At 42.7% G+C, this 26647-nt stretch overlaps 1 protein-coding gene across 4 annotated transcripts in view; it reads right to left on the bottom strand.

Moving 5' to 3' along the window:
• Positions 1-3706: 3706 nt before the first annotated feature.
• The window catches only part of MACROD2 (mono-ADP ribosylhydrolase 2), a 942372-nt gene continuing 919431 nt past the window's right edge, over positions 3707-26647 (bottom strand). For 3 of the 4 annotated variants that reach the window (XM_069787546.1, XM_069787545.1, XM_069787544.1), the window contains exons 17-19: positions 15213-15296; positions 9403-9471; positions 3707-7452 (exon numbers count right to left, since the gene is read on the bottom strand). In XM_069787546.1, the coding sequence (XP_069643647.1) occupies positions 9410-9471; positions 15213-15296 (146 nt within the window). In that variant the 3' untranslated portion in view covers positions 3707-7452; positions 9403-9409. The remainder of the gene's footprint in view (positions 7453-9402; positions 9472-15212; positions 15297-26647) is intronic. The other variant, XM_069787543.1, reaches the window with a different exon arrangement.

Here is a 26647-nt window from a genome sequence, read left to right on the forward strand (position 1 = left end):
TAGGATATGGCACATATCTTTAATATGTGCTCCATAACACAATATTTGTAGTAGATTAGATTGCTGGTATGGAGTATCTCCATACTAGATGGTACCTGTAGTGTATAGGTTACATAATATTTACATACAAGGTATTATATATTTACTTTACATTACAGCTTTTACCTGTATTGTTTACAGAGTGTATGAAAGAGTTCAATCTAAAACATTTTCTATAGAGTACACAGTTTATCTAATTGAATTAGATAGATATGCTATATGTACAGTATAAAATAGCATACACAATACCATCTAAAATAATATATTAACTACACATCATCTGATATATAGTATATAGTAAAAACAGAATATATATCACATCATGTATTATGCATGTAGTGTATATCATACATACTAGATATACTATACCTAATAATATCTAAATCATGTATGTTAGATGAATTGTCTTTTTTATTTTTTTATATATATATATATGCATAAAAAAGAAGGCCAGAAGTGAGGGTGTGGGCAGGAGGAGTGTCCTTGTTCCAACAGACCAGGGTCAACGCCAGCACCAGGGCTGTCCCTGTGCTTGGCCTGGAGCCTTCCTGGGACAAGCTGCCCCTGGACCCACGTCTCCCAGTTGCGTGCAGCTCTCCTGCTGCTCTCCTCGGGCTACCTGAACTGACCCGAGGACTGTGATGAAGTGTGGTACCACCTGTACTGGCACAGACATGCTTGGGGCACTCACCCCTCAGAAGCCGAACCCTTCCTCGTCCAAATTGCTTCGGCTGGGGGAAAGCAGTAATTGCCCTCTCCTCAGCACCCAGCCTCTCCAATTTCCCTTTCCTGTGCAAAAAATAAACATAAAACCCCTCTGGTGCAGAGGTGATGTAACTCGCAGGGCAGAGGAGGGAATTTTAATTTCAGGATGTCCTTTGTATTGCTTTGGGGTTCATGGGTCTTCACTGTTCGACTGTCTCGTGATTTGATCTTTCTGTGCTCCGTCATTCTCTGTTTCCACTTTCATGTCAAAACTAATTTTGTGGCTTGCTAGAGAGCGTGGGGATAAAAGAAAAAAAAAAAATTTAAGAAATTCAAGTTTAGGCTTACATTTCCCATCCAGAAGGACGCTTCTAGCAAGCAGGTGCTCGGAAGCTGGTGTGAAACGAGTAGGAGCTGGAAGTACACGGCACAGACCCAACCAGCTCCTTGGACTCTGCAAAACCCAGTGGCAGCACTGCTTCCCAGGCTGGTGCTGAAAAATATTGATAAAAGCTTGCTCTGTTCTTGCCTGCATTGTGCGACTTTTTGTGACAGCAAGGTTGTTCTCACTGGGCTTGGTTTCCTTGCTCTTTTCCATGAGTGCTCACGTTGACTAAACACCATTTCTAAGGGGTAGAGGGAGCTTTTCTCAGCTGCCCTCTACTGAACACCATTTCTTTCTGGTGAAAACCAAACTTGATTGCAACCTTGTTTTCTTGGTGGTACTGTTTCTAGGTGAGATGTGTCCAGACACATCGTGATGGACTATACAACCTGTACTGTAAGAGCATTTAGGTTGACTGGGCGCTGTTTTCCATCCTGCAATTGCACAACAGCCCCACGACCTTACCTGGTGAATTCATTGAGACAAAGCTTATTTCAGCTCACAACACAAATGCAACTGCTGGGGGTGAGGACATCCCACACCCTAGACAAGCTGGATTCAGAGGCGGCTTTGGGCAACGCATGTCTTTTCGCATCGGGAGCAATAGGAATGTGAAAATTCTCAGCAGCAAACACTAATCCCTCTTTCCAACACCAACCAAGCACACATGCGTATGCCTTTCTACCGAGGAGAGGGTGATGCTCAGTAGGTTTAAACCAGAGGGAAACCTCACCTGACTCATGCAACCAGAAGTGCTCCCTAGGCGACCAAGCCCGAGCTGCCACCAGATGGAGCAGCCTCCCTGAGTACCTCCTCCACCGGCTGTCTTTTCACCAGGACTCTTCCCCCCCCGCTTCTTTTTTCTACAGGAATTCATTACGAGAAATGTTTTATCAGTGAATTCCGAAGGAATTAACAGTGATTTGCCGCTTATATTAAGGGGTTGCTGATAAGTCTAATAGAACGAGAAATTAGGGTATTTAAATGTCTCCTGACACTTTTACTTCAGGCCAAAAAGAAATAAAAAGCCCAACCCATAACCCCAAGACTAATTAAAATCCCAAAGCACAGTTTTCACCTTACAAGATAGATCAAGGTCATAAAGACCCCTTTGGAAGTTTCTGTGCAAGAGGAGAAGGAGGCAAGGAATCAAAGCCAATTTAAAGCATGCACAGAGCCCTTTGAGGAGTGGCAGGCTCGCATGGAAATCCTGAAAGACAACCCAATTCCTCTGGGAGAATCTCTCCGAGAAGACTGAGCAGGAAAAGTGGTAACCGAGCTTCCTTTTCTGCAGACTTAAGAGTGACCTCCAAAGTTATCAGCTCAGCAAAAGACTTCCCCAGGCACAAATCTACCACTTTTCCAGACAAGATCTGGAAGGGGTGTGGGTGTGTGCGTGGGTGTGTCAATCTGGGCAGCAGCAACAGGAGTATAGTTAAGGATAAGTTTATCACTCATCTCATCCTAACACATGCTCTTTGCCTAATCCACATCATCTGGACAAACACCCATTGCTGCAAGGGTCTGAGCAGCCTCAAACACAGGCCCTTCTTCATCCTCCAAAACCACAGAGGCTTTCCTCTCGACCCTGTGCTATTCAAAAAAAGGGTGGGACAGACAGTAGGTGAGAGATTAATTTATTTTTCTCCTTTTAAACAGACACCTGCTATAGACAAAAATGTTCCCTTGCAGCAGAAACAGGCTACAGCATAGGGAAAGCGGGTGCCTCCTCCTAGGCTGTACAGTTCTTGAGACGCAGTGAAAACAGAGTTCTTGATGAACTGAATCCAACGAGATGCTGCATTACAGCTGTTGCTGGTATTGCTCTCTCTCAGGTTAGCTCACCGCTACTAAGACCATACATGACAGCTGGGTCCTGCATCCAGCAAAAAGGCAGGCATTCCCCACTGCCATGCATCTCCTGTGCCTTGTCCTCTTCCATTCTACAGTCAAAGGGTTGCAGGCAAGGAAAGGTCAAATTTCAGAGAGGGAATCCAATTCCTCAGAGAGCTTTGAACACACAGAGCCAGCCCCCTAACTTCAGTTATCGACAATTAAATGCTTGGCCTTGGATAAGAGTAAGGCAACATCAGTACAAGTGTTTTCATCTATACTGGTGACATGGGAAGAAAAAAGCCACCTTCCCACTTTTTGCAGTATCTTCTACCCATTCAGTCTTGAAATAAGTCACGGCAGAAAGGGCACTGCGTGTTGTCTATTATACCTGCGGATTGCATACATATCGGAGTATTCTTTGACAGCTGATAGATGCCAGCAATTTAGTGCTGGTACAACTGTGGGAATGGGTTTTGTAACATCGCTGATGCAGCGATGGGACCAACCTGTTCCCCTCTAAGCTGCAAAGTCCCCATTCTTACCTTTCGGTAATGCTGTCCAAAAATCCCTCCGAGGTATCCGTTTCTCACAAGATTCTGCCATCAAGTGAACGATAAATTTAAACGAGGACCTGGCTGCACGTGCTGGTGATCACATGTCCAAACTGCAACACTGACAACCGAAATGACCGCTGCATGATCAACACGGTTAGGAGGGAATAAACACACAAGTGGCATTGCCTCGTCTTCAGGACAAGCTTTATTAACGTTTCGCTTTAACAAACATCATAGTACGAAGGCATTGGTTCTTTAAGTTTTCCAACGCATGGCACAGACAGAAGGAAAAATAACAGACTCGGAGGGAAATTCAGCATGTAAATGACAGAGTAACGGAAGAGGCATGTGTTAACCGATATAGCTGCTAGACTATCTATTAGAAGACATTTTGCAAACAACAGTCTACATTTCTTTGCACAGAAGTAAAAACATAGTTTTGGATTGAGAAAATTACCTTTTTTAATTTGTACTTTTTTTTTTTAAATTTTCCTTTATATCACAAATGTCAGGGTAAGGCAAATCCTGGATGAATCATATGATAAAAACCCCTATTCCCCGAGAAAATAGATCCACATACTCTGTTAAGTTTGTAATTTTAACAGCAAAGCTGGCGTGCACTGCATATAAAGTCTTTTTTTTTTCCCATATATTTTTATTCAAGTGCGTAAAGCAGAACTGTGTTAAGTCACAGAGAAACTTTCTCAGTGCCTTACATAAAGATTGACTATTAGCTGCAGCAAATGTGTGACCCATTATTACGGACTATGTCTCAAACATCCCCTTTGGATATCTGTATGGAAGGAAACCCATTCATCATTGGAGCAGTCACCAGCCCAAAGAATATTGTGCCTAATGGTAGGCATGAGTGCTTTCAGGCACAGGACAAACAACAATCAAGCAGAGCCTGATACTTTGTATGCAAATGTCAGCACCAAAGCGTTGCTATTCCCTTTACACCACTGCAAACACATTGCGGGTTTAAACCAAAATCCTTGTCATAAATCCCTGCGGGGTGATTCTTGGTCTGATACTTGCTCTTCTACAAAACCAGCTCCTTCCATTTCTGCAGCTTCAGCAAGAGTGGCGGAGACTGCATTGAGAAGTTCAGCCTTCACTACTAACTCAGCGAAAGAATTCACGCTGCCACTCTACTCACTTTATGCCTAGTGAAAAACCCTAACAACTCAAACCAAAACCCACCCGAAGACAGACAGATATAGATGTGGCTGCAAATTGTCCTGTAAGGACTTAATCAACTCCTACGTCTCCTTGCTTTACACTTCCTACCTGGGCTTTGCCGCTGCATCCTTGGGCAAATGGTTCATGGTTTCAAAGACTCGCTCCTGTTCAAGGACCAAGGTTAAATGAAAAGTGCAATGAAATTACTGTCAGGGGTTAGAGAGTGTCTAATGTGACACATCTTTGCAGTTATTTTTTTTTAAACTATTGGTCAGTCTTCACAAGGATTTTAAGGAGTCTTTGTCTCCTTGCTGAACCGTCACACCTTGGCAGCCAGCCTCCTGCGGGGCTATCTCTTTGGCTCCGTTGCTAAAACCAAGGCTGGCAATGGCGAGACAGACATCCAACATGCAGATAAGGGCAGCCTACAGCTCCATTAACGTTGCCCATGGGTGAGCACAACAGAAACAAGAACAGAGCTATAGTCCGTTGACTGAAGTTATTGCAGCTCTGCAAAGCTCAGTTCACCCCGGCCGCCTTGGATCTCTTCAACATTTCACAGAGCTCACCGAGTTCATTCCCAGCTCTACGGTGCTAGTTCCCTCACTTACCTAGATGGAGGGAACCCTTCAATCCTGGTCTTTTCACAGCAACCACACAAAAGGGGAATTGAGAAGAGAGACATTTATTCCCCTTCCTCCCGAGGTATTTATCCACTCCTGCCCCACCTATTATGACAGGCCGTTTCAATCATAATCACCCGGTATGGAAAATATACAGGAACATATGGGATGCACACCATGCAGAGGTACTACCCACAAGGCCTCCCACCGCAAAATTGCAATCAGCTGGAGACAAGGTGAAGGAACAGCAGGAAAAAAAAAAATCCATGTCCCAAAAAACACGTTCTGTCAAGCATGATCCCAGGGATGGGAAAGAAAAGCAACAGAGACACCTCAAAGCGAACAAGGAGTCCCTTCAAGGGTGCTATGTGGAGAACAAGGGCCAGAGGAATGGTACCTAGCAAATTTAGGTAAAGTTAGCAATATTATAAACCCAATTCATAGGCTTACGTCAGCTCATTTACTCCTTCCACAGTCGATCCAATTCAGAGTTACACATCAACCGATCTCCAGGACAAATGGGTGACAAAGCAGCTCCTTGAGATCTTCTCTGGTGCTAGTGTCATCTGGGTTAAAAAACCACAGGAGCCAGCACAAAGAAATACTCTTTCGATCCCACCACAAGCAAACATGCTGGAGCTGCACATAGGAAGATACGGTGCTGCCTTTCCAGGGGCTGTACTCTCCGGGTGAAATCTGGGACTTTTCTTGTTTTCCTTTCTAATCCTTGTTTATCCTTGACACCCTTTTGAATTAACCTGCAGCTGACAGCAGCCATCAACTGCTGTAGCCAGTGCTAGGTGTGTTAGGGCCACATTTGACTTGCTGTTACACCAGCAGATGATTTATCACCAAACCTACTCTAGCTGGGATAAACCCAGATCACAGGAGGATAGAGAAATGTCTTACCTTGGTTTTTACATATTTTTTTTCTTTTCTTTTTTTTGGCCAGCTAGTAAATAATTATTTTGGGATTCATGCATATTTGGGGGGAAAAAAAAAAGAATTAATTACCGTGCTTAACATGATCAAATTACTATCAGCAGCATTTTAAAATACAGTTTGTAGCACATCACACCATGGACAGAGGTTGCGTGCTTTTCCATTGAGCGTATTGTCTATCGGTTTTGGTTACAGCATGGTTGGGAAACGTATGTGAAACCCTTTTGTTCCTTTTCTAAAAATTTCAGTGCAGCATTTGCTGGCAGAACAATTGACATATGGTGAGACATTCTTATCCAAATAACTGTTAATTGCTTTTTTAAAAAAAATTAAAAAAAAGAAATCATGCATATGCCGTAGAAAACATAATGAGGGCTCATGTAAGATACAGTGTGAAGTTGTTAAAGCTAGCAGCTGTATTTATCTGAGGCATTGGAATGATAGAGTTAATGAGCAAACTCTGCTTCCAGCATGGACTCAAGGGAATCCGGCCAGCGCCTCTTCTAGCAGCCAGGGTTCGGACACAGCGACCTGCTGGCGGGTGCTGGCAGGAGCTGCCGATCGACAAGCCTGGAGGTGGGCAACGTGCAGGGCTGTGCTTATCAATATTTCTGAGATTATGGAGCATCTAGTCTTGCAAATCCCTAGCACAAGGAGGGCAGTTGTTTATCAGTGTGTGTGGATTATAATCCTTTGTGGCAGTTCGTGTTCTTGAAGAAAATCTCCATTTATATCCTAGGGAACAGTTTTAAAAAAAAAAAAGGAGGTGGGGAGGAGAATAAATGGGCTCCCACAGGTTGCCTGCAGATAGTACCATAACTGGGAAATAAGATAAAGATGCTAGGAAAGGGGTGGGCCTAGAAACAGGCTACTGATGATATGGTGCAGGAGGAAAAGAGATCCAATATAAGACAGGGACTCACAGTTCAGAAGAAACTGTTGTAATTGCAGGGATAATTGCAAAACTTTGTTAGAACTGGGAAGTTATGTTTCTTTCCAACAGGCTTACAGAACAAAATGCAATGAAGAACAAAGAGAAATTAAAGCAAAGAGTCATTTCCCCAAAGCTCCCTCCCACCCAACCCACGGAGCATCTCTGCGTGCTCTTTTCTGCCAAGAATTATGCTGTAGGATGTCAGTGCCTGCCCGTCGGGTTTCCTCGGGTCTCTCCTCTCCTGCATCCTTCCTTCGCCACAGCGGGGGAGAGAAAAGAAAAAAAAGCAAACAAAAAAAGGCAAAATTTCAAATGTCTGTACAGAACCCAGGTCTCATCTTTCTAGCACAGATGATGCCTACAGTTTCTCTTTCTGTCACATGCACAGCATGTGTACATGTCACGTGGTTTATATATAACAGCCACTATTACCTGTATAGCAAATTGACTGTGCTCATTAGCGTTTCTTGGTTTTCCACAGCACTATGCTACCTAGCTTGATATCAGAGACCCCCAGCTCTGGTAGGTGCTTTGGTGCTAGACCACAGAACATATGTTAAAACCAACATATTAAAATACTAAACATAGCAAGCAAAAGGATCTCCTCGGCTCTGAACGATGCTAACGAGACCCTTTGAAGTTTAACAGGCTGATCAATCCTCCCCAGGGACCCGCTCCTTGCAATTAAAACAGTGGCAACAGAGTCATGAGGACCTCGATAGAGAGCTGCGAAGGATTCGATGCCTGCTTCTAATCCTGCACATGCCATTACAATGCTGGGCAAGACATGGTGCACCCCGGCTTGGGCCTCTTTGCTTCAGAAAGGTGCTGGCAGAGCCAGCAGTTGAATTTGAAAAGATTTATTGATTGATTGCTAATTGTGGTATTATTCCTGTGAACTCTGCCTTCGTAAAGCAAAAACAACTCCAGCCCAAAACATCCACAGATACTCATTTCCATGTGAAAATGCAGCATGAAACACAGACTTCCAACGGGCCATGTGAAAGCAGTAATAATCATAGATACCTTTTTTTAAACTGAGGAAGGGTATTAAACTTTCCATGTATTTTTAACAGTGAGGATTTCATTAGTTCCTCTTCCTTTTTTGACTGAACAGAACATAAACCCAGAAGCTAGGGGAGGGGGAAGGAATAGTTGCGGAAGCCGTATTTTAATGGCGAGGGCACCTTCTAGTTTCGCTTCAGTACTTTTTACCAGGGACCGCATCAGGCTTATTTCTCACTCCAGCAGTATGGCAGCACATCGTCTATAATGCTGACAAGGACAAAGGGCTACGCTCAGTAATAAGACCTTGTATTTTAAGTCTCTGTGATACAGCTGCCGCCATTGTAAAGCCACTATAGTTGGTCTTGAGCTACATGAAATCCCATTACAAGCATAAATAACGCATCTTGCTGTATATGATATTGGCATCTCATGACAATCCTACGCTAAAGGAAGCGGTGCGCATTAACGCTTAAAAACTACTTTTGACGGAGAAATGGCAACTGCCTTTTGTAATTGGGGATGAGTCTCGGACTTCTGTCTTCCTACCAAATTATTCATTTTTATCTAGGGGCAAGGCTGTTTATGCCTATGACAAACTCTGCCACAACAGCAACCATTGCACGCTCCTACGTAGCAGTATCATTTAGTGTATAAAGCCATAAAAAGCTCCAAAAGGCAGCAGGCCTCCAGAAGGCAGCTCACTGACTTTGCCTTGTTTTTCAGTAGTATTGCTACAAGTGACATTAGGCATCAGACAGCCAAGGGCAATAAACCCCTTGTGACATGAACCTGTTGTTCCCAGAATACAGATCGTACAAAACTGAGTTCGGTTCCAACTGGTATAAATTGCCTGTAATTTTCCTAAGCAATGCCAAAAAACATTCACTCAGTTACTCTTCTGTTCCTTATATCGGTGCTGTCTTGCCTTCTGATGATCTAAGACTGTGCGCTCTCTAAATCCATTACAGTTGCAGACTGCTACTATAATATTTACTTGACAAATCAAGTCTACTGGGTATTCTAATTTTTTTGCATAATATAGGCCATATTAGACAATTTCTTTTCCTTTGTATTCTGTCTTCCTTTTTTTTTTTTTTTGTAAGGCCTACCTTTAATTAAGGACATTTTTAAAGCAAGTTTTCAAACAGAAACTGAATGGAAAATGGGAGGAAAAAATAGCCATAAAGGTCTTACCTGTTACTTAAGCTTCCTGCTCTGTTTCCATAGGATCATTTATACTTTCAACTTGACTATTCATTTCAGCTGAAACCAATATGAGACAGTCATCAAATTCTATTCATGATACTTGTTAAGTTTATCATGTCGAGTAATAACCACTTCTAACCCAAAGGGGACATTTATTGCATTAAAAATTCTACGCCGTAAATCTGCAAAAAGGTCTCTTAGGCCAGCCATCCTAGCCTGCGGTTCCACAGAAACCCCGACAAGCAGTCCTGCCAGGGTGTAGGTTTCAGCATCGCTAGAAATGCAAGCTTCTGGATCTAGATTTTCCCTTTGGTCCACGTCCATCCAGTGTGACTTTGGCGCCCAACCAAGGTGCCTAGCTCAAGAGCTCAAGGACCCTCCTCTGCCTCTGTAGGCCACAGGCAGAGATATAGGTATCTCCAAAGGGTGATTTAGAGTTTCGCTGGGCTAAGTGGTCTCGATCCTGTGATTCAAACATCCACAGGCTTCCAACAAAGTTCCCAGCAGGACCCGGGGCTGAGCTGTGGGCCAAATGCAGATCCATCTCCAGTTACAGAGATGCTGCTACTGCCTCTGGGGGTCCTTGAACTGCAAATTGCTGGAGCCTAGGAGAAGATTCAGGGGCAACATCACTATACTCCTGCACATACTAGTTCACTTGTGTACTATCCTTTTACAAAACCAATCTTCTTTTTTTCATTTAAAATTACTAAAAACTAGGAAATAATTTAAACAGAAGGCTTAAACTCATTTCAGCGTGACCTTTGTCAGAAATATCATCTAAACTATGGCAGATGATTGGTCCTATCTAGACTAAATAAAAAAGGGTTACTTCAGCACGTGCATTTTTAAGATTAGTATTTAGTATTTGCTCTGCAATGAATGTGAATGGAGCCATTTATATTAAGGCTTTTTTCCTTTCTTTAACCTTGCTTTATGTTGTGGTATCAACTGCAGATTACAAGTCATTTGACGTGGGTGATGAGAAAAAACCTCAAACCTGAATGGGAGATTTGGAAACTAAGGGAAGATGGGAAGGGGGAGGGGAAAAAAAGCCAAAAATCAATAACTATGCTACTTCCAGCCAGGCACTATGATCTCTTTCTGAGTCAATATCATGTCAATACACCTGTTAGGGCTTTGATGAATTATTTGTAAATTATTCATCATCTATATGCAGAACAGATACCGTAATGGCTTCCTGGATGTATGCAATGAATAACAAGAAAAGTATCCGCTCCTGATTATGGAGCTCTGATGCACACCACATTTAGCAATGTTGTGTTCTTTACATGCATTTGCATAGCAAAGACAGGATGCTTAATAAAAAATCATTAAGGGAAGGCTGCTGTAAGGCTTCACTCATGTTTTACAGAGATCTCCTGCAAAACTAAAGCTTGATTTGAAACCTAAGGTTAGGCTCCATCAGCATCCCAGATGAGTACACATCCTTCCCCTTCCTTTTATTATGGCTACGAGCAGTTGACCCCTGCCCGTCGTGCTGATAGCACGTCACATAGAGGGAGTCAAATTGCAAACTGCCTGGGAATGCTTTCAGGGCAATGTGAAAGCATGGAGGAGCCCTGGCGGAGACATGCGACCCAGGGCCCCTGCCAGCAGGGAAGCAAGAGGAATCACTGAATCCTACTGTTTTGCAGTGGAAATGGCAGCCAGGCATCCTGCATCACCGGTGCAAAAAGCATCTGCCGTGCACGCCGCAGTGGGAAGGTGTCTTGGAAGTGCTAAGGCACAGGCGGGTTTCACTATTTGCTTTTTCCTATGTGTTTGTGACTAAGCTAAGCTCAGCTCTTTGCATTAATGCTGGCAGGGACAGGAAGATCTAACTGAAGGATAAGCTTCTGCAGACCACCGGGTAAACCCTGACAACAGATGTCACTACAATCTACACAATTCTTTATATTTAGCTGGAAAATAACACAGCAGCAAAGCATCTACTGCAAGAGCAGATGGAAGAGCTGCCACTGGGTACGGCAGGGATGTGACTCACAGCCCTCGTTACCTCCCAGCACCAGTTAGTGTCAGAACGACATTGTTAGCCCTGGGCATGCTACATCTGATCACATTGCAAGCCAAAAGTGGCCTTATTCCTGCTAAACAATGTTTTTAGAGGTGTTAAACTGCTAACTTATGTTAGTGGTCTTTTTGTACCTACCATAATACGCTACAACAGCCAGCAGCTCAGCGAAGCACCTGAAGTTCAAGGAGGCTGCATATCTCCTAAATTCATCTTTACTTGCTCCCCCTTCTGCAGCTTCATGCAGGGTATTTTATGCCAGAAACGGACATTTCTGTGCAATGGAAATGGACATTCCTATGCACTCTCCCTGTCTGTTTTCCCTTAAATTTTGGCCTGTCGGGGACAACCTGTCTGCACCTCCTCTCTCAATCTGCTGCTTAGCAGCTCTCAAATTATGACCCGGGAAGGATTTCCCCCCCAAAACCTAGCAAGTTCCCCGCAAGAGGAGAAGAAATAACCCAGCAAATAGTTCACATCCATCAAAGCGTTGCAGTTGCTGGTGACCCAGTGGATGTGTGTCGGCAGCAAGACATCCTACCTCTCCCCTGCAAGAAAGCTATGTGCTTAAAGGTCAGCTAGCCAAAAGTCACAGTGCAGCATCTAAGTAGAGAAGACAGGCAAACAGGAGACTGGAAAACCAAGTTTAGAGTCTTCTGCGAGAGAGCGAGCACATTTCCCCACCCCAGGATATTACGCTGTAGACCTGGATGGCAGATGAGACCAAAATATTACCATCTTGATTTAAAGAGGAGCTTGGTCAGACTCTTACTTGCAAACATAACCTATTTCCTCAGCCACTTCCTAAACAATGTTTCCCCTCTGCATCCACATAACTTGGCTATAGCACATTCAGCTGTAACTCCAGACTGCCTAGAAAGAAAACCACCTATCTTGAACTCAACCCACCCTGCAGTGATGAAACACATGCGCCTGTTTACTTGGTAGTTACTTGTTTCTTGGATATTACATCAACACCAAAAAAGCATGAGGGTGTTAGCTGTTGAGATCTTGCTTCTATATTGCTTTGGCGAATCACATGAAAGTCAGGATGCTGATGGCACATTCATCAGTCTGCACCAGCTTATAAAAAAAATGGGAAATTTCAGGTTTGACACCGACTTAATCTTCTTTTCTCCTATTGTGTCAGCAAGTCAGGATACAGCTTTCCACAGGCTTGAAATAAAAAAGGTGAATGAGTAACCCCATTATAAAAGGAGTGGAGTTTGATCCACCTAATACCAGCTGGAAACTAACATCCACCTTAGCAATCTTTAAAGCTTTGGTGGCGTAAAAAAAAAAAAAAAAGAAAGAAAAAAAAGAAGACTAAAAAAAGGCTGCCAGCAGAGAAACATAGTTTAGGAAACCAATTGCCAAGGGTGGGGTTTGTCATCATTAAAAAATACTGATCAGCAAATCTGTCCTGGGTATGAGAAATTTAATATCCACAGGTCTTCGCTCTGGTGGCTGATGGAGATTGCCAGTAGCAACCTGTATCTCTACCCTTATTCAGGTTTATGTGAGCACCCTCTGACAGCTTTCCTGATGGAGAATCACGGCCAGCTTTCAAATAATAATAATTTCTGAAATATATCACTATTACAGCTCTGCCTACTAGATGAACGAATATGAAGATCCACCTAAGCTCTCTAAAGTCTCTGCATTTCTAAGGCACTTTTTGCTGTGACATGGTACATGAAATTAAAACACAAGAGCTGGGCTGCCAAGGGGTACCTGGTGATATATGCTTGTGATTTCAGCTGTGAAGTGATGAGCTCTCCTGGGGCGGGAGGAAGGGGACCAAAGAAAAATAGGCAATTTACATAAAAATTACCATCAAAGGGAACCTTTTTCTTTTTTAAAAAAATCTCAAATAGTACCCAGTACATTAAAAATTTTAGGGCTTTTTTTCAGCAAACCTTAACCCTTCAGATAAAACAGAGCATGGGGAGTTTGATCCTTCCTCTGTTCTGCTTTTTTTAAACACGTAATGAATGTCCACAAGAAAAAAAACACCCTATAATATAATCCCAATAGCAATTTAAGCTGGAAGGAAATGAAAACTTCCCTGAACAGCAGAGTACTCTTCTGCAGCCTTAGCAAACACCCTTTTCCTGTCCTTTCATATAACTTAGAAAGTTAACAGAAAAGGAAGTTACAGGATGAGTTATACGTAGGCGACCTTACACGATAAGCAGGATTTGAAACAAAGAAACCTATCAAGATCATAATTTCAGAAGCTGTCAGCTGATGCAGCTGTGCTGTGCTACAGCACACATTACAAGAGCTATAGGATCATTTTTCTTTCCAGCAGGAACTCCCTTAAGATATTCATTTAGTAAATTTGGATTTGTTTTCACTAAGTAGCTCAGACCATTCCAGGGATTTGAAATTCAAATATTTTAATGTGACTATGACTGTTTGGTTTGTTTGTTCAGAGAATGAGGAGAGAAGGCTGGTTTGGCTTTATTCTGCACGCTCACTAGTAATAGCATAATCTCTAGTATTTAAAAAAAAAAAAAAAATCCATTATGCATGCTTTCTTTTCCTATTCTTGCAAAAACTTTCCTACAGGCCAGTATCTAAATCAGCCACCGATTCAAATGCTGCAGCACGATCTGACAGCAGAGAAAGGAAATCAGCATTAGATTCTTTGTGTAACTGAAATAAAAAAATAATATAATTGTTTTGTCTTTGAGATGTAAAAAAGTATGCCTTGAATTTATACTATGTCAATGCTGAAGAGGTTAAAGAAGGAATCAAAAATCAGTCTTTGCTACAGAGAGGGGTCCACTTCACAATAATAAAACAGGGACTGGAACCCCAATTCCAAAAGCACTGCCTTTTGGAGCAGTAAAGAGGGCTTTTTGGGTAAAAACCAAGAAAGCCCCTTATGTAGCTTTGTTAAGCTATAAGAGCCTATCTAGAGGAGCAGTAAAGGGTTTACCTCACCAAAACCCAAGCATCGGGACCCTGATTCCATCCAGTATTTCTTTCACACAGAAAGAGCCTAGAAAGCCTTTTTTGTTGTTGTTTACGAATATGTTAGGCACTGCAGAGCTGGTGCACCATCCTGGTACTCAGCCCTTGCCAGGTCCTTGCCAGAGAGATGGGTCATCTGCTCACTGAGGTCAATAAAAAAAAATAAATTCCTTTCAAAGTCAAGAGATTTGGCTTGATAATGTCCACAAACCTGACTGCAACTGCTGTTGGGTCACCAAATCATGACAGTTTTATCAATAGTAAATGTTCTAGGGAGAGAACTTCCATCTGCTACCAGACTGAGCTAAGCAGGGACTCTGAATGAGGAGGAGGAAGGGAAATTGGCTCCGAGCTAGAAGGAGGCCAACATACGAGCTCAGAGTGGTTATGCAGCCAATGCTTGCCCCATGATGGAGTCGGGCACTAGCACCGGAATTTTCAAAATACTATCCTATGAATCCTGTATGAGACCACACACATCCTGGCCAATTTGATATCCAGATCAAAATTATGGTGGGCCCCAAATATTTAGTTAAAAAGCAAGTGGGCTGAACATAACAACTGAACACATAAACCCAGAGAATTAGAAAAGCAGGGCTATGGCACTGAAAGGTACTTCCACCAGACTTCCAAGACAGTAGAGATGTACAAATTCTCAAGAAGACTCAGTTGAAGAGAGTATAAATATAACTCCTATTTTGGGGGGGAAGTGTAGAAACAAACCCCAGAAAGGTATCCTTCGTATCCCCCTCAGGACAATTAAAATATTAGAACAACATACCATCCTTACTTGAAACGTTTGCTGCTTCACATGTGAGGTCAACTTTCATAGGCTCCACAGAAGTTTCCTCTTTCCCTTGCATCCCTGTAAGACAAGCCAAAGAAGGAGAAAAATCAATACTTAGAGTACCCAATTAATGTATAATTCTCAACTCCGTATGCCTGGTTTTTTTTTCTTTTTCTTCTGGCATGCTCTTACCTTTATAGATTCTGCTGCTGTATAGCAGCAGCCATTAGAGAAAAAGGCAGAGGATATAGGGGGAGGAACATAGTCTGAAAATAATTGCTTGAATGTTTGTAGCAATCTGCACGCTTTTCTAACTGGGATTGTTAAAACCACATCATGGTGTGTGCTTCTGCCTCCCTGCCATTCTTCCCTCATCGTTTTTGAAGAATCCCTTCTGCTCATAAAATGCAATATATGATGGGGATGTAATCACACTTACAAAGTTTCTCTAGCTAGCAGAATAAAAATAGATACAGTGAGAGTTCAAGTATACCAGGTAGTCAGACACAAACTAGAATGTGAATTTAGGAAAACGCATTTTATTGTTGTAACTCAACATTTCTATCTCTTCTGCCTCAGGCTTGTCTGGAAGCTTAGATTCAATCTCCTAACAACATTTGAAATGGAAAAAAAAAGTGGTTTTGCTCTTTCATACAGAGTTCTTCTAATATTCTGACATTTAGAGTGCCAAGAAGCCAATTTTTAGTTAATTTCTGATTTAGCTACTTCTCTACTTTTGTGGCTGCTATACAGCCTGTTGCACATATCCTGTGTTTGAACTACAGGGTGTCAAGCTATTGATTGCTAAGCAATCCAGACATTTGGGTGGTTATTATGAGACAGCAAAGCATAGCAAGCACCAAGACATCTCAAAACCAGTTTACTCTTAAACTGAAATAATTTACTTTTTCAGCAACAGAGATTAAACGTTCACGGTCCCACAACCACCTCCCTCCCCTTTCTGTGGAAGGCTAGAGTGGGGTTTTTTTAATGTACTTCAGTGCACTACAGTTATTTTGTCCATAAACACATATCTACCACTGAATTTTTCAGCCAGTTTTTCCTTCTAATCGTATCTGCAAGCCAATACATTTTCATGGAGATTTTAGTCTTCTCTGTGCTCTCTACGTTGGCAATGCTATTCTCACAGGCAACCTCCAGCACACTATCTATAGTCCTACCAAGCATCAAAATGCTAAAACAAGAACACAGCACATACAAAACCCAACAAACAATAGCCACTGGAAAGCTGAATTAGCCATCTTGGCAAGCATGGGGGAAAGTGGGATAGATGACTTTACAGTGATGGAGATGTCACCCATCATTTTAATAAATCTTAGTATTACTGCAGAAATCCTTTGGTGAATTGTTGTATCACCAGCTCTACCTCTTCCTCACTGGTTTAAAATTATCTCCCTGTACAAACAAACAAAATGCCTGTAAACATCTGTGACTGTGAACCCCGCATGTCAGTGAATGCCTGAGATGGCCCCTTTGAGGGTGCGTCAAATCCCTGATGCTTCTCCAGGGAATTCGGGAGAGTGAGTGTGGTTTTCTCCTGAGGTTTCTTATGCACCAACAGGCCTAAGCTTTCCCAGCATTTGCCCACCTCTCTTTTTTGCTCACAGAAAGGATAAACCCAGGTCACTTCATCACAGAAGCATGCACACATGGCAGGAACTTGTCAAGTACAAGGCTGAGAAGGTATGTTCAAAATCCCTGCCTGACTTCTAGCAAAATCAATATGAAATTTGGGTGACTATGAAAGCACTGACTGATCAAGGAAGATACACTGAAATTCAGGTTGTGCTACATTTTGATTAGTGGGGGGAAGCAGAAAAGCAAGATTTTGGAAAATTAACTGTTCCACCACAAGAGCAGCCTGCAGCGGACGCAGCCCTTCCCACCAAGACACTCAGTTGTCTGATGTAGGGATTTGGGATCCCTGCTAAATAGCAATGCATGCTGACTGCCAGCTGATGCCTCTGAATCTGACTTTGCCTCCTCTAAAACATTGTCTGTTAACCAAGTAAAGCAGATAAGATAGCACAGGTTACATCTTGGCTCCCAGTTTCTCTAACAGCTAGAGATAGCTAGTCTCTCTCCTGTTGTCAGCTCTTAAAGACGCCTGCGTGAGGTTCCCAGGCCCTATCCCAAGATCTCCCGTTAACTAGCTGGCACGCCTGGCTTCACCACACTGCCGAAGGGTTTCTTGCTTTCAACTTCAGAAATCTCTCATGCAGCTGACAGGTGCAAAGGATTATTGGCACAGCGTTTAGGTGAAGACAGAGCCTAATTAAAGAGAAGACATTTTGTTCATACGCATGTGTGTGTGCATATGCACCTGTGCTAATTAGCGCTGCCATTGCAGGGACGAAAGCAGAAGGCATTGAGGGCCCTCAATACCAAAAGCTACAGGTTTGCCTCTCGGGGTAGGCAGCCCTAGAGAGAGGCTGGAAAGAGCAACAGCAGCAGCAGCAAATTTGCAAAATTACTTTTTGAGAGGTGTAGGGTCATAAACATTGTCAGAAGAACACTAATGTGTTTTCTGCTTTTTCACCTTCTTTCCACGTCTGAATAGCTGATTCCCCATCCCTTCTCGGAAGGGAATATGGCCATATTGGGTTTTTTTTATAGTGTATGTTGATTGTTGGGTATTGTCAGCAAGAAAATGATAGTGGGAAACAATGTTCAGGGACAAACAAGGCAGAAGATATTTTAAACCTTAACAAAGCTAAGCACCACTGCAAACCTTGGGAGGAGGCTTGCACATTATATCATCCAATTTTTGGGAAGACTTTCAAACTCGGTTAATATAAATCTTCATTTCTTCCATTGCTATTATTGTGGGTGGGCGACAGGAGCATTCACTATACTGCCATGCAACTGGAAAGGGTATTATCCAAAAAGCTTCTTCCCCGCCGTGCAGTAAAACCAAGTGCCACACAGAAGCGAGCCTGATTCACATAAACAGCAGAACTCAATCAATACCAGGACCGCCTTGACAACCAATTTATTCTAGAGGCCTTCCCTCACCCCCTTGTTTTGATTGCTTCAGGTTAGAACACAAACAAGCGAGGCATTTCGGGTCTCTCAGCAGGAGCTGAGAGTTACCAAAGGGGAGGGAGCCTGGGAGATACCACTTTCAATTTCAATTACCATTTCCAATTGCACTCCTGACAGAGCTCATTACCTGAACCCTTTGCAGTCTGGTTACACAACCAGCCTAGCACTACGTGACAACAGGCTTCTGGCACGGGCAAGGACAGCTCCCAGCCTTTTGAAATGCATAAGACAAGTATATACCAGGAAGATCAAAATCTCTGTACTGTTACTTCATTTTTTTTTCTCCTTTATAGTCACAATCTGTCAATATTTCCACGTGGTTACAGCTAATATACTGTTCTTTCTCTAGAGAAACGTGGTTCCAGATTCACACATGATTCACAAGATTAACATGAAGATGTGGTGGTTGTTGGTACATTAGCATCAATTTTAAAAGTGCCCGAGTACAGAGGTCAGACATCTATTCTCCATACCCCTGATAAATCCTAATAAGTAAAAAGTGTAAAAAGTGTAACCCTCCCCCTTCCCCTCCTCCTCCTCCCTTTGCACAAGGTTTACATCTATTTTAAGTGATAAAAGCAGGCAACTATGCAGGCTTAGAAGCTGTAACACACAGCAATCCATAAAACTCACTTTTACTTGATCATCAGCAAGGCTTTGCTGTGTACTGAAGAGCACCTTTGTAATCAGGAGAGAGAGGCAGGCTCCTCTCCCAGGTAATTCAAAGCAAAATCCCAATGTAGTGTCCCTAGAATTGATGAATCATTCCTGGAAGGCACCTGACCTGGGTTTCTGCTCTGAGCTGCGCACCTTAAGGGAGTTTATTTCTCTTTGCTGAATACTGAGGGAGCCTGGGAGATTAGGCTCTCTCTGCAGAGCCCGGCCTTCAAGACCAGCCTTGGCAGTCCTTGCATGGGACTTGGGTAATAAATGAGTACTGTCAGTGCAATCAGACAACACCAAGATAACTTAAATCTTAAAAATTCCCCAATTTTAGAAGTCTTGCAACTAAGTGGGAAATCCTGGTCCCTAAGATCATTCTAAATATTTGAGGAAGAAAAGAGTTATCAATAATACAACAGTCCAGACAACTACTATTTTTACAGGCAAAATGGCAAGGTCATTATTCCCATAACATGTCTGCCCAGCAATTTTGGGAGTTGCCACAGGAATTCCAATAAAATACTATCCTGCCCATAGGCAATTTGCAACCAGGGGAGATTCATTAGTCATAAATTATTTGTAGAGCAGTTGCTTCTACTCATGTTACATACTTTGAAAAAACCCCCTCTGTCGTTATGCAATATGAAAACCACATTGCAGCTATTCTGAACAATCCAGATTTCCCTGATTTATACCCATTGAATAAAATTTATTATTTTGAGTTTAGCTGTAAATACACTTCCCCTAATTGGGAGACTCTGAGAGACAGAGGCTCGTTAAAATCCAAATTTCTCTGGTCAAAAATTGAAGGCACCATTTTTCATCCACAACAACAAAAACCATAGACAAAGCTCTTCTGACACACAGCTGCATTGTCTTATCTGTCAAAACCAGTTCCATTTTTCTTGCTCTGCAAACAGCCAGAGCTGTTTTTTCCTTCTTCCCACTCATTTCACTGTAGCTCTTTGCTAATGTGACTCTCAAGCCTTCATGTACTTTGTTTACTTCTGTATTTTAATAGCATTATAAACGCTGCTTCACTTAGAAACTGAAGCTGTCCATGATACAAGGGCTCAGTCTGACTCCTGTTCAACACCTCCATCTGGGATGACTGACCCTTTTAACCAGACCAGATTCTACTACATAAAAGATTTATGCTGTCTTCTTGTATGGCTCTACATGCAAAACCACCCAACCTGCTGCTCTTGGGGCTCTAAAACAAACACAGCAATCACGGTCTGTCTGTACTTTGTTATGTTCAAGTCTGCGGGCAGTTCTCTCCCTCGCTATCGTTCTGCAACACATAGGTCAAGCACAACAGCACTGAGTCTGCAGGAATAGCACTGCTGCAAAGGTGCCTCTCGCTATTCGGTGTGGCTTCATTAACAACACACACCTCCACCTGTTAAATCAGGAATATTCTACCTTGATCAACCCCGTCCCCGCCCCCCAGCAATTAGGCACCATAGAGATGAAAAGAAAACTCAAGGACACGGATTCCTGAGGGGGGTGTGCTGGCCAGCACGCTAGCTTTGCCAGGCTTTTGAAGGCACTGAGCATTATTCCTTAATGCCACGCGTGGGCTGTCAGGATTCACGTTGCAGCCCCTTCATCGTTAAATGGAGCATTTACCCTCCCTTTTGGCATTTTGGTTTTGTCTCCCAGAGTAACCCAGCGCAATGAAGCTCCCCATCCTTCCAGTGTAGTGTGCATCATCTCAGCTTTCTGTGTTTGTGCATGCAACTGTACCTAAAGGCATCGCACTGCTTCCGGCCATTGTTATTTCCAGCTCAAGCTGAACCACAATTTTTTTAACACGATTTAAAAGTGTCTAAGATCCGCTTATCCCTATCCCCTTCCAGCCCTTTATTAAACATACTGTTAGTATATCTCATTATGCCTCCTTTTCCCTAAAGGTGGGAATGGGAGGGTAGTGAGGATTGTCTCTCAGCAATATGGTCCATAAGACCCATACAAATTGGGCATCTCTAAAATTGCTAATGCCCATCAGGAGCTCTTTGTATCTTTTGTCACTCTGTAACAACAGGATAAACCTGCACACAGCAGGCTCTTGATGAATACAAGGGCGTTATCATTTTAAGGAAAACCCTTTTTGAATTTTTTATTCTGAAAAAGCCTTAGCTGTGCAAGAGGCCATGTTGCTGTTTTCCAGATGCTTTTTTTTGTGAAACCTCTCATCAGAGAAGAAGCCTGCAGCACAGAATATCTGAAATGGAGCACCCAGAAGCTTTCATCGCAGTCCTCAATCGCTGGCTGTTAACACAAGTAAAATGTTGCCTGGTTGTACTCAAACTAGTAGATCACCTGTCCCGAATGGCTTCCAAAGCCCTTGTGCTCCACTTCCCTGCCTATACAAGTAACGCAGATAGCATGTCCAGTGGTATTATGAAAAGTGAAGGGTTTCTGAATTAATACAAATGGCAAGATTATTTACCTTTCTTTCCCATTCTGTCATTTTCCCTTCCACCCTCAACCATTTATGAAACTCGTAAGTGATTTGGTTCAGTTCCTGATCACTAGCTTCCTGATCCTAAAAAGCTGCATAGGTGTGAGGAATTACAGCACTGAAGGATCCTTGCACATAAGCCGCAGGAAATTTCCAGGTCTCCTAAGGCTCAGCTTTCACCAGGGGAATGATGTTGGGCATTCAGTTGGGCATTTTTCTAATTCCACAGCCATGGGAGCAAGCCTGCTGAACGACTGCCGGCTGCCAGTATGATACGTGAACCTCCACTCCCATCACATTATTTCCTCCGCACACTCACCATGCTCATTACCATGTACCTAGTCTCTCTCCAGCTGTCCTCGTACAGCAACTTTAATTCCTCTTTGCACCCCTAATCTGGGGTGAGGACTCGGTCCTTAATTTTGAAGAACTGATCCGGGAGCCCAATGGCTTTAATAGGCTTTGATTTCCCCTCCAACATGAACAACTTAATAGCTCGTGCTGCTGCTGGATTTTCCATCAGCACATACTGTGCCCCTATTGCACTTCAATCTTGCATTCACTGTATTTTCTAAGCTTTTCAAATGATCTTGAGACAACCGCAGCAAATCAACAGACTGAAAGCAAAGAGGTCCTGTATCTCCTAAGTAGAGCAGATTTGTCAGAATGACACCCTGTTTGTTTCAGAAAAGGGAAAGAAACTTCCCGTTTCCCTCCAAAGGAGCCACTCCAAACAGAAGAGATCGTGCCAGTCCTCAGTCCTGAGCAGCTCCACGAGAACTAGGTGGGTGCTGGGAGTGAACAGAAACAATATTTATGAAAGAAATTACAAAGAAAGGGTGGGGAGGGAGAGGGTAAGAACCTGAGAGGACACAAATAGCAAATTGCCCAAGAACTGGCAGTTAGAAAAGTTCCTTTCAGGCAAGCACCCTCATCTTTTATGAAGTCCCTGCTCTCCAGCTACAGCAGAGAGGACGATGGGGTGAAAAAGTGCACCATCTGCACAGGACAAAAGGAGGCTTTGCCTGAGTTTCTGACAACGTGCAGGCGGGGCTGCTCGCCCTTATGGCTGCAACAATTTATTTCTGGGGTCACTGCTTCTGAAAGAGATTACTGCTGAGTCGAAGAGTAGCCTTGGAAAATATTCTGTTCAATTCCTTTTCAAGGAGACTATTGCCAAGTGTATGAAGAATGAGCTTCAAAGTAGCAGGGAACAGCAGCAGAAGGGTAAATAAGGAGGGTGTATGGACCTACCTGAAAGGCAGTTACAATACACAGTGTGGAGAAAGACTCTTCCCTGTTATTTATCCAGAGACCACAACCTAAATTTTGCAGCTTAAATTAAAACAGAATATTCACAGCAAGGAGAGGCACATGAAGTTCAGCAAAGTTCTGCTAATAGACATAACCTTGCAGGTATGCTGTAATTTTTAAACATCTTGTGATATAAAGATACAACAGCCAGCAGGAAAAATAAAAATTAATTTAAAAACCCCCAAACACCAAAAAAGCAAACCTCAATAAAAACTTGGATAACCAGAGGTAGAGTATACAACACACCCAGCTGAAATGTCTTGCTCTTTGGAAAGAGTACTTGCATTTCTAAAGGCTCATCATCTCCTGACCCAGCACTCTGTTTTAATTTTTAGAAAGCTGTTAGCTTCCTAAAACCAAACTGAACACAATATGAAACTCATTTGCTTGAAAAGAAGTGGTAATTGGCAGCACTCAATAACAAAGACCTCACAGGTGATACTTGTATCTGTTTCCCCTACTGAGACATATGTTCAATAATGATAATTTTTCAAAAACAATTACAGAACCATACCCTTTTCTTTTTTTAACTGAGCTCTGCTCTGACTCCTTCAAAGCCAAAATTTTACAGTCAGCTTTAACTATATGGTGATAAACACAAATCTGCTATAAAGGACTAATTTTGCTACTGAGCTCCTCACCTATTCCAGTTTTCAGGGCTCTTGTCTTGGACCTGGATGGTGACTCATCAAAATATAACAGATGTTTAAATAAAACACACACACAGGCACACTTCTGCGTATATATTTACATTCAAGGGCAGTAAGCAATTTTTCATAAATAAATGGCTGGGAGTTGGTTTCCCTCTGTAAAGAAGGGAATAGCCAAGTGATAGATGGCAGTTCTGGATGTATTACCCAAGGCAATGCTCCCCATTCTGCTTGGGAAGTGCCACATGCCCCGTGGAGAGAAGCCATCGCTGAAATCTGGCTTCTGGAGATTCATGCAGCTTTCACTGTCAGAGGATGTCATTAATGCTGATTGCTGCCCCCATTTCTCCGGTGAAAGCCTGGCGCCCTCTACAGCAGTGAGCAAGCCAACACCAGCCAGCCTCAAAGGAATGGGAGGGAAAGCAAACACATTGCAAGTGCTGTATTACCTCCTAAGCATGGATGCCATTTTTAATTTCTACTGGTAACTGGATGAATATAAGACCAAAATTTAACAATGATGACGTGGAGTAAGATGTTTCCCCAGGAAATAACTACATCAGAGCAAGGGGTGGCCTAACCTCCAGCTGCCCAATGCTAGCAGGCAATAACCACATCCTCCTCTGAACACAGAGCATATAGAAATAAGCCATGATAGAACTAAAATTCCCAAATCACAGCACTGTCAGAGGGAATCGTATGGCACCTACTCCCAAACCCGAGACAAGCCTAAAAGAACAACCTACTGCGGGCATTTCAGCTCCGTGGTGGCAATCATGCTCTTCTACCCATTTCAGTAGCATGTCTTAAAAATCAGCTTTTAACACTGACATTTTGGGGTGTGAGGGAGGTGCAGAGCCAGACAGCCATAGCATAGCTGGTGTTTAACACTTGAAATACCCACCCATCCTCCTGACACTCACCTCTTCCCATGAAGCCAAGGGTATTTCCAAACCACCAAAAAGCACAATGGAAAAGATGACTCCTGTGGGTTGCTTTCAGAAAAAAGTAATCCACCAGCCTGGATGTTATCATCTGCACCATAGCAGCGTATCGCCACATGATGATTGGCTTGGCCAGTATTTCCTGGCAAGGCTAAAGACTGGATTTAGATTACCAAATCATTGAGGTTTATTTGCTGTATTTCCTGGAGAAAATTTTAAGACCAAATTCAAAATTCTTAGTGTGGGGTAGAAAAATTTTGCCCACAACACAGCTTCCAGAAGAGGAATTCTGCAGGCCAGGAAAAAGCAAGTGTCAGTACTGGCAGTCATACGCTTGCTTCTCTTCCTTGCAGAAAGCCATTATGCAGTGTTTTCTAAAATTGTAAATGTTCTTTCTGGCTCACAATGGGAAACAACACTAATATGCATCACAGGGTGTGAGATAAAATGTGTGGCACTATTGTTGCCTTTGATTTGTCTTCCATTTATATCAGCGCTCAGTAAGAATTACACAAAGACAGAGCTGCAGTTTTTTCTTCTCAACTTCTTCACATGTCATCCTTGGTTTGGTTCATAAATTCTAGGGTCTAACTAGGATGTTACATCAGAGACAGGAATTTACATTTAGATAACATAATGCAAAGAATACTAACAACCATAATCTTCCCCCCGCCCTCCAAACAGCTCTAGAGAGCTTCCCAACTGACCTCAGCTTTGTAAAACAGGGATCTGGCTTATTTGCTTTAAGCTGAACATTTCTTTCTCTTTCTCCGGTAACCTACCATTCAGGGATTTTTTTGTTGTGTGGGTCTGGGTTTGTTTGGGTTTTGTTTCCTGCTTCCCCCCTGTCCCTTTTTCTGGATTTTAGCAAGTCTCACTCTCTGTGCTGCCCTGACTTAGTCTCTAGCTATGAAAATGGCTCCAGTTTGTAGTCTGGGAAAAAGCCTGGGAAAAGACCCTGAGCATCCCCAGAGTGGGGGAGTGTGATAACTACAGGAGGAAGGCCACTTTGTTTCTTGTGAGTTACCTAAAAAAATAGGTAGCAGACACCCCCAAGAACAGCTTTCTGATTGCGGGACACTTAAGAGAGACAACTTTTCTTCTTCAGGACACTACACAAGGACTCACTAGTCATGGGCAAACAAAAAAACAAAAATTAAAGCCACAGTAAACTGCTCCAGAGAAGTCCTCAGTCAGGTTCATCAACTCTGATATCTACCAACATTGACACCCAGGTCCAGTGATTTACCAGATTTGCAGCTCAGTTTAGGTGGAGGGGGCAAGTACTGGGGGCTTTTTTGTCTCCCAAACAGCTTTATTCCTAATAACGCTTCCCCTTATACAAGCGTGTTCCCACTGTTTGAAGAGGTCTATCCTGCTGTTACTGGTCATGCTGGCAACTTTATAAGCAGGAGAAAAAGGGGTCAGAAATTTACTCTAGGTTTCACACATATCAGAGACTTACTTGTATCAAAAGAAAATAAATTCAAATAGCAAGTTAGACCAAGGCTGGCTTATGACTAGATCATTACTGTTACATTGGGTAAAAATTGGAGCAACTCATTTGGGAAGCTTAGGCACATTTTGTTCTCAGCCCTCTTGCCTTCACTCCAAATTATTGAAGATTCCTCAAAGTCCTGTTAAATCTCAAGGCACCAGATAGAAAGTGGAGGCCAAAAATACAAACCACATAACACAAAGTCTGAACAAAAGTCTTTAATAACAAAAAGGAGGGGGGGAGGAAACTTTCAGTTTTGTCTCAACATATTGTCTCAAGAGAATATACTTTCAAAAAGACCAGGATTTTTCCCTTTAGCACTGGTGATTGTATCCCCTCTCTCCATCAAACACTCTTTTAACAGAGAGGTTGTTGTAGATGTCAGCAGACATAGGTCAGTATTTTCAAAAATAGGTGGCTAACATCAGGACCTCTTTAAAACGGAGTTTAGATCCTGATTTTCAAAAGCTCCAAGCGCCCAGCAGCTCCAGCTGCCTTCAAAGGGTCTCGCTTCATAAGGTATTTGGGATGTGCTCAGCATTTTTGAAAATCAGGCCACCTATTTGGGATCTTAAACACAGACTTAAAAATTCAATGCCAACTCTTACTGCACTAAGGATGACACCACCTCTCTAACCCGTGCTTAGAAAGCTCAGTGACATTATAACTAACAATATGGCTTTTGCCTTCTTTTTCCCACAACAGAATTTACAGAACTGCAAATAAAACTGGTATCTATCATGAAAACTGGCAGACTCTTGAGTCTAACAAGATAACTATAATTTTCCTTGAAGCTATTGAGCAAGCCTGTAACATCTCCCCAAATC

Source organism: Haliaeetus albicilla, chromosome 7 (assembly GCF_947461875.1).
Source record: "Haliaeetus albicilla chromosome 7, bHalAlb1.1, whole genome shotgun sequence".
Classification (NCBI taxonomy): Eukaryota; Metazoa; Chordata; class Aves; order Accipitriformes; family Accipitridae; genus Haliaeetus; species Haliaeetus albicilla.